This window comes from Zootoca vivipara, chromosome 5 (genome assembly GCF_965207765.1).
Source record: "Zootoca vivipara chromosome 5, rZooViv2.hap1.1, whole genome shotgun sequence".
NCBI classification, from domain to species: domain Eukaryota; kingdom Metazoa; phylum Chordata; class Lepidosauria; order Squamata; family Lacertidae; genus Zootoca; species Zootoca vivipara.
The window spans coordinates 26466651-26482832 of NC_142588.1; the positions used below are offsets into that span (position 1 = coordinate 26466651).

Here is a 16182-nt window from a genome sequence, read left to right on the forward strand (position 1 = left end):
CTTATTATTGGTGGGGAAATTCTGTGTGGATTTTATTTCTTCAGTCATTTCAAAAGCGTCCATGGAAAGTTTGATAGTGATATAGTTAAAACACTTTCTGTGACACAAAGGAAGTTGCAGAAGATTGTGTCCTAAGTGCTCAGCCACAAAGTGATTCTATCAAACTAGCTACCCACTTAGGCTGATTATTGTGTTGTAACACGACAGAACACAGTAAAAATAGGAAACAGCAGGCACTCTTAACTGCTGAATGTGTGGCCTGCCATTTCCTTGAGGTGTATCTGCTTGCTATTAACATCACTTGTTAGAAGTCTTGACCATGATGCATGTTAAAATGTTTAGGAATTCAGATAAATGTGAAACTGCTTGGTGTGTAAAAGCATAATAGAATCATAGAGTTGGAAGGGAACACAAGAGTCATGTAGTCCAATGCCCTACAATGCAAGAATCTTTCACCCAACGTGGGGATTGAACCCATGACCCAGCGATTAAGAGTCTCATGCTTTACCAACTGAGCTATCCAGCTATCCCTTTACTCTCCTCAGAGTTTAATCTCTTAATCTTTACTGGAAAATTTTGAAAAGAAGGACCGGAGATGGGAAGGTATTGATCGCAGAGAAAACTCTTGAAATAAATGGTTGCTCCCATTCACCTGTTCCTTGTGGCCTGCCAAAAAGTTGCTATGGTTTCTAATAATGGCTCAGTCTGGCTTTGAGCCCTCACCCCACCCTACGGAAAGAATGTTCCAATTCGTCTTATCAGCTATCTGGAAAGAAGTTTGTGCAGATCATTTGATTTGCTGCAGAAAGAATGACTGAAATTACTATGTGCTTCTGATGCTCTCTAAAAAGCTAAAAGTACCTGTGAGGGGACAAATGGCTTTATACACCACTTTGAGGTTCCCCCCCCCTACAATCAAGCAGTATATAAATTTTATGAAATAAATAAATGCAACCAAAGATGGGTATTGTCAGACTTAATGAACAGTTTCCCTGCACAATAATTGGATTCCCCACCCCCGCAAGCAACATTAGTACTGCATTCTGTTTTCCCAGTGTTTCCTTACCTGATAATTTCCCCGTCTTATGTGATCTTTTACACAATGTAAACACTTTTATATATGTTGTGCGATCTAGTGCATGTCTAATGCTCATTTCTGTTTTAATTGCTTCCAGAAAAAACTCCATTGGCAACCCCGATAACCCCAGAAAATTGTGGGATGGAATTGGGGGCCGTATCCTGGTTTTCTGTTCTTTCCCACTGTTTTTGTTGGTGAATAATGGGGAAACAAACCATAGGTAGATGTGCTTAAAGGGTGGGGAGTGGTGTATGTTGACGTCACACCATGTCCACCAGTGTGAATGAAATTTAGTGTCATATATAATTTAGTGACATGGTCATATATCCATCAAAAAGCCACAGTTCCATAATGCGTCAGGAACATTTGAAAGCGGGACAGATGTGCTGGCATTACAACTGTGCTGGCTTTCACCCTCAGACACAGTACTTGGACTCTCAGCTCAGGAAACCAGAGAACTTTATTCAAGAAATCAGTATATGGTATAAGCATTAGTTCAAAGTACAGGACACATGATTCACAAGTCTATAAGTGTCTAAGATTCATGGCTAGGCAGCAGCTAAGATATTATCCCAACATTTGACACGTTCCTCCTGCTCAACTTTTGAAGTGGGGCAGGACCAGTAATTTGCATCGTTCTTGTCCCAGGCAAAATAGAATACACTTGCAAGCATGCACTCCTGTGGGTGTGCTGGGTCTGTTCACACCAAAACAATCATTGGCACGTCCTTGACAATGGGGCCTGAGTTGGTTTCTCCAACTCAACTTCTGCCTCTGATTCAGCTGGCCCTATTCATTGGCCAGCAGCCTCCTTGGTTACCATGGGAACTTCACTCTCAAGGGGTTGGGTAAGGATGACTTAGACAGCTTCAACTCCCCATCTCTGATGTCCAGCAACAAATGGGTCAATGAATGATCTCACTGCTTGGCCTCTTCCCCATCTCTGAACTCTGTATCCTTCTCCTTCTCTGCTACATCCTGCCCCAGTTAATGCCACAGGACCCATGACACTGCCCCATGGACAGTGCAGTAAATAGTGCAATACTGTATACCGGCATGTCTGTTCAGAAGCAGGCTCTATTGTCTTTAATGGGACCTACTCTCAGGTAAGTGTTTACTGGGTTTCAGATTAAATTACTGAAAAGACACACTCTCCCCTGTGAAGGAAACCAACCCTAGGGACTTTTAGTAAGAAATAACTACTGCTCAGAAAAAAAAGAGAGAAGCATTTTAAAATCTTTCTTTCTTTCTTTAAACCACCCATCATCTGAAACTCTTGTGGCCGTTTACAATATTTAAAACGAGCAACAAAATACTAATACAGTATTTAGTATTATTTAATATAGCTATATTATACTATAGTTATGGTATATAGTCATTTAAAACAATATTATTTGGTATTATTTAAATATAATACTATAGTTATTATATATGGTCATTATTTTAAAAAGCATTTGGATTGGTATAAAACTAGTCGGTAGATACCCTTATCATTATAAAACCGCACCCTTAACTACTCTATATTGTATTGACTTGCTGTGTGCATAGATTCCAAAAATTAATTTTTATAGTCTGCAATCCTTAATGCTAAAAAAACCCCTGTAAGTTTTCTTAGAATGAAGCCTGCAATCCTATTACTTTGGAGTAACTCCCACTGAATTTGGTGGGACTTACTTCTGGGTAGCCATGCACTGGATTGCACTGTAACCTGTCAGTCTTGTTTGAGCAACATCCTTCTTGTGCTGAGTGGTTTGAGAACTGTAGAATTAGCGCTCCAGGTTTTGATGTTAGATGCGTCACTTTTCTGTGCTCAGGAAGTTGTGACGCAAGTCATGGGTTGGGTTTGAGGTTTTGGAAACCTTTTGTAAAGGCAAATCACTCTCTTTGCCCTGTTGCATTTGCAAAGTAGCAGTGACAGTTGGAGGAGTACGGAGGCATGCAGGCCAAAATGCAGATGCTTGTCAGACATAACGGGAGGATTTTCATGGCGCTTTGTGTAATCCTCTTTATGGGATGCACAGTACAAGGTAAAACCGCAAGTGGCTGTTTTTTCTTTTTCCTTTTTCTGTAATCTTCTTGTTCTGCCTGATATAGGAAAAACAAGGCTAGTTAGTTGTGCAGTCCTATACCTGTCTACTCGGAAACAAGTCCTACTGAATTCAATGGGACTTAACTCCCAAGTAACTGTGTAGAGGATTGCCATCTAAAACAGCTGCTCCATGTCCTTCTCATGTGGATTTTAAGATTATCGTTATATACAACACCAGTCATGTGTTACTCCAACCCCATGTATGAATGTGGAGGTAGCCTTGCTACAGCAGAGCAATCTCTTTGGATGGGTGGCTACCTTTATGTGTTGCTTTTATTCTTTTGAAAAAGGAGAGGTGGCTGCTCCTGCTCCACAAACACAGGAGTAAACTGCCTCTAAAGACTTAAATTAGAAAGGGGAGGGGGAAGGGAAATAAAAGTGACCTTAAAGAAGGCTCACTGAGTTACTGGGCTTTGCTGAAAAAAAGGAGAAGGTTGTCTTCCTAATGCTCAATACTTCTTGTTTTGCTTTCAGTAGGCATGATGTGCTCTCCTATGTGTGAATAGTGCAGTTGGGGAGCACATATATATGGGGAGGGGGGAATATGGTTACTGAATGACATTGGTATGGTCTGTGGGGGGAAGTGTGTCACTTGTTTCCAGTGATATCACAGACGCTAAAAGGTTCAACCATCCTCTACCCAGCACCTTACAGTTGCAACAGCTATATGAGCTCTGTGCCTATGTGCATGAGTCAGTGAAGGGAATTCCATTTTTCACGACAATATATTATGGTGCCTGGAAAATGCATTTGGCGTACTAGCTGGGAAAGTGTACTTGCACTTTTGTTATGCATCAGCTACTGTAGTCATTAGGAAAGTGGAACCTATTATAATTTGGCTATAAAGTAATTATAAGAAATACTTTCAACATCAACAAGTTCCAGTGTCTATAAAGGTAGCAGAATAAGACACATATATTTGGAAATAAGTTTCATAAGTAAGGCTTAATAGTTTCCACCCTTACTTTAAAATGCTATTTGTATAATTTTCAAATGATTGATAGTACAGTCATACCTTGGTAGTCGAACGCCTTAGTTGTCAAACAAATCGGCTCCCGAACTTCGCAAACCCGGAAGTGAGTGTTCCGGTCTGCGAACATTTTTGGGAAGCCGAATATCTGACGCGGCCTCCAACTGGCTGCAGGAAGCTCCTGCAGTCAATCGAAAGCCATGCCTTGGTTTTCGAACAGTTTCTGGAGTCGAACGGAATAAATTTGAGAACCAAGGTACGACTGTAATTTAAAACAATGTTTCCCAGGCTGTGGGTTGTGAGGCCTGTGAGTGGGCTTTAGAATCCTAAACGAGTATGATGAATGCCACTGACAACTTGTAACCGGACCTCTTACAACTAGCAACCAATCATGGGAAAGCCTCAAGTCTTACATTTGAACACTTGGGAAATGTTCTCTACTGGTTGGCAGCAGATGTGGTGACAGTTCACCACAAAGTGGTCATACATGGAGTTGTTTTGAGTGACTATTACAGTTCCCCTCTGATGTGCAGGAAGATCCCCCCAATTAGGTGATATTGCAGTTAAAATACAAGAAACTGACAGTTGCCAAATACCTAAGACCCAAAATTCGTGTGACAGTAAATTGATGAGTCACCATACCAAGTACGTTTGGACTTAAGGGTTTAAAATTTGCTGTATTTGGTAAGCTATAGAAAATTATAATTAAAAATGATATCTTACTACTTTATAAATTGAATATTACCTTAGGTGTGCTTCACCTATGTTCTCTATATTATAATAACCAAAAATGCACCAGGGAACCCAATTCGATGCAGGTGTATTCAGAAAAAAGTCCCTCTGAGTTTAATGGGGCTTACTCTCAACCCTAAGGCTGCAATCATAAAGGGACTTAACCCAAGCCAACTTATTAAGGATTAAACTGTCAGTTTCACATACTCATTTTTTATGTCCTCTGAGCAGTTTCTGGTAACCTATTGTTATATAGTTAGGGTGGAATCCAACCCTGTGTTTGGTCCATCAGCACAATAATTTCTGCTTGTGTAATGGAATGTTCTCCCTTCTGATCCCCATGTACCCGCTAAAATCTGTTCTAGGGGTCCCACTAACCACCTGCACCAGTTTTGGGGTGCGTCATTGGGAGGAACAAGAGAAGGGGAAATTCTATTGTAGAAATGGAAAGTTTGCGCTGACAGGATGCGTTAGTATACTACCCTCGGCTGGAAAATGTAGACACTGTTTTTCTCTCAGTCGATTTCTAGGTGCCTTGTTGATTTTGTTTGATTGGTGTGTGGTTTGAAAGAAAAAAACCAAGCTATTTGAAAAGGCATTCAGCTTCCCCTTTTAGGGCTTCAAGGTTGTCTTCTGGTACAAGAGGAAATTTGTGTAAGTGTGAAGAAATTGAGGGCTCTGTACCTCAGGAGTTACCACACAGGATACACGAACAGCTAAAAACAAATGCAGCTCACAGCCCAACGACCTGGATGTATTTATCCTCCCCCACACCATACATTTAAAGCACATGGCCTCCCCCAAAGATCCCTGGGAACTGTAGTTTGTTCAGGGTGCTGGGAATTGTAGAAATCCCTAAGGGTGGATCCCTCACGAATGACTGACTGAGGACTGAGCATGCTCTGTAGGCACAGAACACTGCTGAATTTTGGCAGGGAGAGGAAATGGAAATGGTGCAGAATGGAATAGAACATTGCAAAGTGTTCTGGAAGATGTCCTGAACAATGAGCACCTTACACTGCATCATTATGTTGACTTGTGAGACCTCTCATTTTCAAGTTTCCTTGGGATAATAACATAGTGCCACATGTCGAACTGTGGCTCATCTTTTGGCGTTTCACAGTAAGCATAGATGGCAATATGCCCTCTTCAAACCATTAAGCTCTCCATAGGAATGGCTAAATGTGTCAAATTCAGTTTATTCTCTGTTTCTCATTTTCCTCATCATGAATTCAATTCTCCACATTTCCACATCCGTTTGTGGGAGAAATTGTCCTACTGAAAATTCACCAGCATTTTAGTGTGAATTTCTCCTAATTGACACCATTGTGCATGCAATTTTGCATAATATACACCTTTTTGAAAAGCATTTCTCTCTATATATTATTGTACAATATTTTCATCAATATATACCTTTTAATGCCCACTTTACATGACTAAACGACTAAACAACAACAAACCCCAGTCCAGTGTATATGTCTTTTTTCTTTTTTCTTTTCAACACATTGCTTGATTGGAGAAACAATTGCAAAATTCAGGAAAGTGTGATCTTTGAAGGATGCCTGTGTTTTCAATTCATGTATTGTTTCAGAAAGGTTTAATAAGGTAGATTTGCCTTTAATGTGAATTTCTTCCACATTCCTAGCTCTGGCATCCAAAGAACTGATTTGGTTTACATAAGGGCACTAGCCCAGCGGATGTTTTGATTCCTCCCCTCCTTTTGAATGGCAGGCAGCATGCTATACACACATGTCACTTTTGTAACTCTCCTAGATTTAAAAACTGGCTGCTGTTTGAGCAAAAGAAGTGTGGAATCCCACTTAGGCTGATGAAAAACCATTTTCATGAGTTTTTTTTATCTTCTTGTTAAACTGTTGCCTATGGCACTTTTTTTTAAATAGCTCAAATAAAAGTGCTGTTTGAAACTACTATACACAGGCTAAAGAAAGCAATCCAAAAGTGTCAACAGGAAACAAGTTTCAATAGCTACCCCCCCCCCCAAATTCCTTAATAAAACCAGTCTGTGCTTTTCAGAAGACTAGGAAAATAACTTAGTGCAAATTTTAAGGCAAGTGTAACAGGAAAGACACTGCCATAACTTTTACTTAGGTTAAAAAGCAACAAAGGATGGACACAACTATAAAGCTTGCTATGTACCGGTAATCAGTTAATACTATTAAAGAACAGGATGAAAGTTTAATTCCACAAATTGAAATGCTTATTTCTGCTTCTTTGATCTTTGGGTTGGGGGGAGGCCTGCACTGGAATGTGGTTAAGCTAAAAAGGAAGGAGTTAAAAGTCAGAAAGTATCTAGGAAACATCTGCAGTAACTATTTATCACAAGTTGTAAATAGGCCTTTAGGAGGATTTAATCTATTATTATTGCCTTTATTCAAACCACTTTTCTATCCTTTGTATTAATATACCTGTTGACACTGGAAGATCTGAACAGAGAAAATATTTGGAAACAGAGACCAAGGCTGCCATGATTTCCCCCAACACAGCTGTCTGATGGGATTTGTAGTCTAAAACATCTGGATGGCACCAAGTTGTGGAAGTCTGGGCCAAAGGAATCACAGCTGTGGGGAGCTTATTTCCCCTTCTTGCCCAAGGGACCTCTGCGGCAACTGTCAATTAGGCCTTGTGGGTACAGATGTTAGGACGACAACCTGGTCTGTTCATGGGTCAGAGGACCCAGGGCTTTTTTCAACCAGTACTCACTATAACTCAGTTCCGGCACCTCTCAGATGGGCGCCAATGCCATTCTAAGAGAACAAGGGAGGTGTTCATGGTGAGTTCCAGCACCTCTTTGTCTAGAAAAATAGCACTGAGAGGTCCAACAGTTTAATCCTTTCTCTCTCAGAAATAATTTGTATTGTGACCAATAACTGCTGCTCTGCATCACTGCTGTAGAGCACAAGCTGTAACTCCTCAGTAAGTTGAGATCTACTGGTATTAAAATGTAAGCCTTTGCAAGCCACAGGAGGGTTTACAATTAAGCAAATGGATAAAAATACATATCTGTGGATAACTATTACCAGATAAAAATATATAACAATAACACAATCCTTTAAAACACACACACACACACACACACACACACACACACACACAATCCCTGAATAACAATTGCAGCAGCAACCACAATCAGATCGCCTCAAAATGCCCACTGAGGTAGATGCGCCTTTTCTTCAGCAGGGAGGAAATTCCACATGAGAAACTGCCACTGAAAAGGCCATTTTTGGGGCCTCCACACCATAGAATCATAGAATTAGAAGGAACCCCCAGGATCATCTAGTCCAGTGGTTCCCAACAGGTGGTCCGGGGACCCCCAGGGGTCCGCGAGCTATGCCAGAGGGGTCCGCAAGATGCTATTAGAATAAAAAATATATTAAATATATTTTGTATGATAACAGATTTTTTTGTTTTGGCCGCTTCCTGCATGAGCAGAGTCTAGCGCAAAACTAGAATTAGATAGAGGCAGTAGTTCTGCTGTATGCCGTTAGGTGGCGCTTTACAAACACCACTGTTTTGCAAATACAGGGTGGGAGACACCTGGCTTGAGAGCAGTACATGTGAAAAGGATCTAGAAGTCTTGGTAGACCACAAACTTGACATGAGTCAACAGTGTGATGCAGCAGCTAAAAAAGCCAATGCAATTCTTTGCTGCATCAATAGGAGTATAGCATCTAGATCATAGCTAGTAATATTATCCCTTTATTCTGCTCTGGTCAGACCTCACCTGGAGTACTGTGTCCAGTTCTGGGCACCACAGTTCAAGAAGGATACTGACAAGCTGGAACGTGTCCAGAAGAGGGCAACCAAAATGGAAATGGAAATGATGCCTTATGAGGAACGGCTTAGGGAGCTGGGTATGTTTAGGCTGGGGAAGAGAAGGTTAAGGGGTGATATGATAGCCATGTTCAAATATAGAAAAGGATGTCATATAGAGGAGGGAGAAAGGTTGTTTTCTGCTGCTCCAGAGAAGAGGACACGGAGCAATGGATTCAAACTACAAGAAAGAAGATTCCACCTCAACATTAAGAAGAACTTCCTGACAGTAAGAGCTGTTTGACAGTGGAATTTGCTGCCAAGGAGTGTGGTGGAATCTCCTTCTTTGGAGGTCTTTAAGCAGAGGCTTGACGGCCTGACGGCCATCTGTCAAGAATGCTTTGGTGGTGTTTCCTGCTTGGCAGGGGGTTGGACTGGATGGCCCTTGTGGTCTCTTCCAACTCTAGGATTCTATGATTCTAGGTAAAGAGGCAGCGCATGCATTCTACTAACGCTCACCTCCCCAAGATGCTTTGCGCGTGTCGGCTTCATTTGTGCGCTACTGCGCAGGTACCCTGTCTTCTCCATTCCCCTCCCTCCTCCCTGGCGTGCGCTGCCTCTTTGCAAAACAGTAGTGTTTGTAAACAAGAAACTTGGAGATAAGGCAATGAAAAAGATCCTTCCATTTGCAACCACATATCGGTGTGAGCAAGCATTTTCTTCCATGTGTTTCATGAAAAACAAATATAGGAATCGGCTCGACATGCGGTCGGATTTCAGAGTGAAAGTTTCAAGTTTGGAACCTAATATTTCAGAAATAATGGACTCAAAGGACAAATTTAACTCATCTCATTAAGAACTGAAAATTAAAACTAACTGTATACTGATGGAGTACTCTGTTGTAACTGTAAAAAACGTATAAATATAAAAAGACTCTTAATTTGGCTCTCACTTTTTAATTTTAGTATTAGGAATTAATGGGGGTCCTTGTCACAATAGCGGCTTGATGAGGGGTCCTCGATAAAATTTTGTTGGGAACCCCTGATCTAGTCCAACCCCCTGCAATGCAGGAATATGCAGCTGGCCCATATGGGGATCGTTGAACAACCATAGAGGACTTTCTCAATGTGGTTTGAGCCACCAGGAACTAGAGGTTACTGGACTTGTAAACAGTCAACAACTTTATAGTTCATATTTTATATACAGTCATCAATAACTTCTTTGGTGGCTGCTCCATTTAGACAGCTTGCCTGCACTGCTTGAAAGGGAGCGAAAAGAAGTGGTCTGGCTTTATTTCAGATTTAACCAGAATCAACAAGGTTACGTCTGCATGAAAAGAAGTGGAACGGCATCCCCACTCATTCTGTTTATTAGATAACCTCATGGGACTGCCTTTGATCATCCATGCTCAGACTCCTTCAAAGCCTTTTGAGTCATTTGTCTCCTTGTCAGTCCTTCTTTTGGATTTTCTTGATAGTCTTTGGCCAGACCTAGTAGGTGGAATGCTGCTAGAGATTTTGGTCACCATAAGCTCCTAGGCATCCAGATTTCCCTCTGGAGTGATGCAATTCCTTGAGCCTGCTCTGTACAGTCAAACCTCGGTTTCCGAACACCTCCATTTTGGAACATTTTGGCTTCCAAACACCGAAAACCCAAAAGTAAATGCTCCGGTTTTCAAATGTTTTTTGGAAGCTGAGTGTCTGATGCGGCTTCCGCTTCAGTGCAGCAGGCTCTTGCAGCCAATTGGACGCCATGCCTCGCTTTTCGAACATTTTGGAAGCCGAATGGGCTTCTGGAACTGATTACGTTCACCAACCGAAGTTTAACTGTATTCTGTATTCTGTATTCAGGCCCAGCTTACTAAGATTATTTTCAAACTGGTAAGTATGAGATTGTACCTGCCAATTCTAATATACTGAGGAAGAGGCTATGGAATTTTAAGGCTGATCTCTCTGTGTCTTCCATCAGCCACCAACTCTGCTTTGCTTACTCCCTAACCCGTAGCCTCCATATTTTTAAATGTTATTGTGCATATATGTTCAAAGGTGCCCATTTTAAAATGAAGCTACTGATGGTTTTCCCATGAAGTGATATTTGTGAGAAGCTACCCAGGTGGCGCTGTGGTTAAACCACTGAGCCTAGGGCTTGCTGATCAGAAGGTCGGCGGTTCGAATCCCTGTGACGGGGTGAGCTCCCGTTGCTTGGTCCCAGCTCCTGCCAACCTAGCAGTTCGAAAGCATGTCAAAATGCAAGTAGATAAATAGGAAGGTTTTTCCATGTGCTGCTCTGGTTTGCCAGAAGCAGCTTTGTCATGCTGGCCACATGACCTGGAAGCTATACGCCGGCTCCCTCGGCCAATAATGCGAGATGAGCGCGCAACCCCAGAGTCGGTCACGACTGGACCTAATGGTCAGGGGTCCCTTTACCTTTACCTTTTTACTCATCCAGAGTAGGTTGCTAACCTTCAGACCTTGGCAAAAGACAACCCTGTTGGAACTTGAATATTGAATTTTCTGTTCTGTTCTGTTTTCCATAACGTACAGTGATTGCATTAAATGTGAGGAGTCCGTATTAGTATTTAACGCAGGGTTATCTGTTGATATTTAATTGTTAAGGGTTATGAATACACCTGATTCTAACAAATGTACATTTTCACCAGGGGCTCCTGTTCAGTCCGGCCACTATGCGTGGGTCAGGTGCAGACCTGGTGCCGGTTCTGCAAATTGCATTGAAGAGCGAGGGCTACGCTTTGTGATTCCTGATGGAAGTGCTAATATGATCCTCCCTCCCATGGCTGATCCAATGCTGTAAGGAAAAAATAACTTTTGTCTTTAGTACTTATTATGAGTTTTCACTAAGCAATGTTTACTAAGCAGTGTTTACAGGATGATGATGCAAAACGCAATAGATTTTAGGCAGCTGTACTGATGCCATGAAATATTTTTCATTTAACCATTATACATCTGCATTCCCATTACCTGGATTCCAAAAAACCACAGGCAAATAGAATTGCTGCTCCTTTTTTTTCTAGCAGGGTTCCTGTGCATTTTACAGCCACCTGACAGGTTACCCTCTGCTTTCTTTTCCAAGCTCCTATCACAGAGGTATGTGTGGAGCAGAAACCTATTCTTTGCTAATGAAACTCTGCAAAACACCAGCTATTTTAATTTTTTTTATATCCTGCCTTTCTCCCATTATAGAAGGAAAGGTGACTCACAACATGAACGAAAACAGATATAGCTAAAAATATACAATCAATATAAATATTTTAAGAAAATAAATAAAAACAAGTAGCCATATTAAGAAATAGCTATTTTAAAGCAAACACAAACACAAAAAGAATATTCAACACCCACCCTCAGAAGCCTAACTGCAGCCAGTTAATGGCCAAAGGTCTGTCTGAACATAAAACCCTTTGCCTACCAGTGAAAGGAAAGCAGAGAGGGTGGGTGCCAACCTAGCCACCCATGAAACGCAGTTCCACAATCTGGAAGCAGCCACTGAGAAAGCCCTCTCTTGTTTTCACCAAACGTACCTGTGAAGAGACTAAGAGAAATTCTTCCTGAATATCTCAAAGCCTGGGAAGGCTCATACAGGGAGATACTGTACAGCATATCTATTACTGTAGGGATGGGCAGGCATTAGACCTGTAGGATCTGCTTAATCTGCTTAATTTTAGAAGCCTGAGGTCAACTAAATAGAGGTGCAGCACAGTGTCTTGGATGTTATATGCAAGGAATAAAGGTTGCCTCTGGGTGCATGCTCAGCCTAGGACAAAAAACCCTAGTTTCCCCTAGCTTTGTTACAACAGCCCAACTTAGTATGGGGGGCGGGAGTTGCTTTTAGTTGTTGCTATGTTTGGACTACTGGAAGTCAAACTCTAGCTGAGATACTGCAAATCACCCAGCAATCTTTCAGTAGATCCTGATCTACATTCTGCTCACCCCTTATCTACGCAGTGGTGGGGCTGTATATGTAAACAATGAAGCAACCATGCCTCTCATTTATTACAGAAACCCTGTCAAGTTGCTTGGGATCTGCCCTTAAGATTTTAGCTCAAATCCTCCCAATATGATTCATCAATTCCATTTCACATTTGCTCCACTTTTCTATCAGAATCGCCAACACCTGGAGTCCACCTCTCAGTTTCTTGGAAGAATACGACTCTCATCAGCCATGGATGGTCCCTGATGTCTGGCTGTAAAAAAGCACTTAACCCTAGATACACAGCATCTATTTCTTTAAATTGGTTCAGTTCATTCCCAAGCTTAGTTCTGAGAATGAGGATTTCAAAGTTACATATATATGACCTCAATACAATCGGATATACAATACAGTATATCCGATTGTATTGAGGTCATATATATATATATATATATATATATATATATATATATATAATTGTTCATAAAACATGTACATGAATGTACAGTACAGGTACATGTCTGAAGCAGCACAGGAAGACAGGCCTGACTGACACCATTTTGACTCTCTCTCTGACCAGGTGTTCCTCTGCAAGGAAGAAGGGGGGTGGGGGGAACCTTCTCATTGTCTCAGGAATTAAAGTGATAATCCCTGGCATCCTGATACCTGAGTGCCAGACAAAAGGGTGTGATTAACTTGGCTGGGAAACAGGGAAATGTAAATATCTCTCTCTTTTGTTGATTAGGTTTTGGGGGCAGGGGGCAGGGTCCAGGATGCTCAGATTACTGCCACCAGACCTCCCCTTTCATGATGTACCTATGATGAATCTAGGGAGGGTGGTCTTGGGCTACACCCCTTCTGTGACATATGGGTGATGCTTCTGGGGGGTGGGCTGAAACCAATTTCAAATTTCTATTTAAGGGCAGGACACCTTTGTTTGGGGTTCCTTCATTGTTCTCCTGCGTGAGGGGAAGGACCCTGTTGCAACAGCGAAAATAAAGGCTTTGCTTCTCAAACTTCTCTGGTTGGCCTCTGTTATATTCTCCAACCAATGGATTACCCAATAAGGGAATAAGGGCAGATTTTTGCCTATATCACAAGGTTTAGAATAACTCTTTTTTTTTTGCTATTTTTCAGAATGAAGAAATTTCAAGACCACCCTGAACACTTTCTAGTTTCTGGAGATGAGTATGGATCAGGAAATGAAATTGAACAAGAATATGGGTCAGGCATCGAATTTGACACAGATGATGCCACTATTTCTGACCAGATTACACCTGATCCAAATCTGAAGTTTAAACTAAAAGATGAAGCTTTGTTTTTCCAAGATAACAGACTGTAATTTCTGTTATGGCAATTGCAATCTAATTTCTTGCATGCTTTTGTGTTTTATGATTAAGTGAAATGACACCCAGTCAAAAGTGTTATAAAAACTATCAAACAAACTATAAATGCCTTAATTTTTTAGTGCTTCTCTTTGGCATAAAATGTGCTGAAAGTGAGCTTTCTCTTTTTTTTCAAGATGTAAACTTGCCTTCCAAAATTTGGAATTTATTTTTAGTTGTCAGAAAATAGAATCTGAACATATCAGTCATTTGTTCAAATAGCACTTAAGTTAAGGGGAAATACCATTTTTAAAAAGCAGCAACTTTGGTCACATCCACAACATATGTTTAAAGCACATGACTATTCCCCAAAGAATATTGGGACCTGTAGTTTTGTGAAGAGTGTTGAGAATTGCTGCTCTGTGAGGGGTAAACTACAGTTACCAGGATTCTTTGGGAAGCCTTGTGCTCTAAATGTCTGGTATGAATGTGAAATGGAATTAGGTAATGTGAGGAATGTGAGGCAAATTTCTTCCAATGCCTCACTTCCTTTTACTTGGCTTTTGACTTAGGGGTGGCCCACTCTTTATAGCAACCCAAGGCAAGCCAGCAAGTGTGTGCCCCATAGTCCTTGTGTGATTCTCGACTATCTGGAGACATTCTACATTTAGCCATGGCGTTGGCCATGTAAGAAGCAGTGAAAGAACCCAGACATTTCCACTGCTTCGGGTTTGGTGCAAATCCTTTGAATTATACCATGCTACGGAGTTTCCTAGTCTGTATAACACTTTTCAAAAGTTTCATTAGTTTGCTGTTCTTTTAAAAAACTGGCATTCTGGATAGTGATGGAGAAATCTGTCAGTTTCTCATTCTTCCCATCTTAAATTTAGATCACCAAAATTCTGCATCAGTTTGCATTAAAAAAGGAAAAAAACACCTTTACAAAAAATTGTATGCATTTGTCCTAATGTGGTGTAAACGCTTCTCCTAACATACACATTTTTTGCAAGCAATTTCACCTAATATAATGCATTTTGTATGCTATTTTCACTAATAAAATGTATATATTTTGGGGTACACCTTCCCTGGATATACACATTTTAAACATATTTTCGAGTTGGAGAACTGTATTGAAACATTTGGAGAAATAGATAGGAAGTGAAGGATAGCTGTGTCTTTGCGTATTGTTTCAGGAAATACAAATTAGGTTGGTTCACATTCAAATGCAAACCAAACCAGATTTCTTCCCCATCCCTAATGCCAGACCACAAAATAGTTATACTTACGTTCTATCCCTTCTGGAATTTGTTATTTGCAATATGAGAAACTATACTGCTTTAATCACCCAAGTGTTCTTGTCCTGCTTCAGTTATATCATCATAATGTGGCCTTGTGTTTGCAAATCTGCACATCCTGAATCTTTTATTCATCTTAAAAGCAGCTACAGAACTTCTTTTATAGTATACTTTAAACTGCTTTCTAACTTTGCCCTGATACCTGCATTTATTCAACCATTATTCTATTAAAATCTACATGCAATGAAAGACTCTTTTATTTCTTCAGTAATAATCTAAATATTCTTGGTTTTACTGCCATAAATATGGTGCTAATGTTATCTAAGCTACAAGACTTGTGAAAATGTTAACGTATAAGACACAAGAAAATCCACAAGTTGGAGAATATACATATAAAATGCATATTTCATCAATGCTTTACATGGGAAAGGGGTAGGTTAGATTGTTAGATTATATGATATAATGTTCTCTGGACAGTGTTACCAGCCACCACTGCCCATTGCTCTGTTTACCATTTGCTCTGTTTACCATAGGTGTATGGAGAACCTGAAAGCTTGCACCCTGTTTTTTGATGTTCTGGTTGGCCTAATAAATATGGCTGCTGAAGAAGGGAAGAGTGATACTGGGTTAGTTTGAATATTTTTTGCTATCCAAGACCTCTCTAATCTGGTCTGCCTCCTCCTTCAATGGTAGTGGCAGAGAAGCACTAACACTTGTGCTAACCTAGAACTGTTCTAAGGAGCTGCAGCGTATACATACAATCTAGTGCCAATTTAGTGACTTGTGGGTTCCCCCTCCAGCCACTTGACTGTAGGTAGGGCAGTATATTTTGGAACCTTGTTGTGTTGCAGAAGTGCTGCCTGAGGTGAGACTTTCAGCCCGCATGACTCCCAGTATAAACACACTCTATCCCCACTTCCACCCATTCAGTAAATCCCCAGAACTGATGGCTTTTTACTGAAGAATAGGGATGCTCTCTGTACATGCAGCAGGAGGTA

General features: G+C 40.9%; 1 protein-coding gene across 1 annotated transcript; it reads left to right on the forward strand.

Moving 5' to 3' along the window:
* The first annotated feature begins 2972 nt into the window (after positions 1-2972).
* SRGN (serglycin) lies at positions 2973-15433 on the forward strand. The gene is made up of 3 exons (XM_035138432.3): positions 2973-3105; positions 11300-11447; positions 13702-15433. The coding sequence occupies exons 1-3, from the start codon at positions 3015-3017 to the stop codon at positions 13904-13906; spliced, it is 444 nt and encodes a 147-aa protein (XP_034994323.3). The 5' UTR covers positions 2973-3014; the 3' UTR covers positions 13907-15433.
* Positions 15434-16182: the final 749 nt, after the last annotated feature.

Coding starts and splice junctions, on each gene's coding strand:
- SRGN (XM_035138432.3), top strand. CDS start 3,015: ATGCAGGCCAAAATGCAGATGCTTGTCAGACATAACGGGAGGATTTTC. Junction 3,106..11,299: donor TATGGGATGCACAGTACAAG/GTAAAACCGCAA, acceptor CATTTTCACCAG/GGGCTCCTGTTCAGTCCGGC. Junction 11,448..13,701: donor CCCATGGCTGATCCAATGCT/GTAAGGAAAAAA, acceptor GCTATTTTTCAG/AATGAAGAAATTTCAAGACC.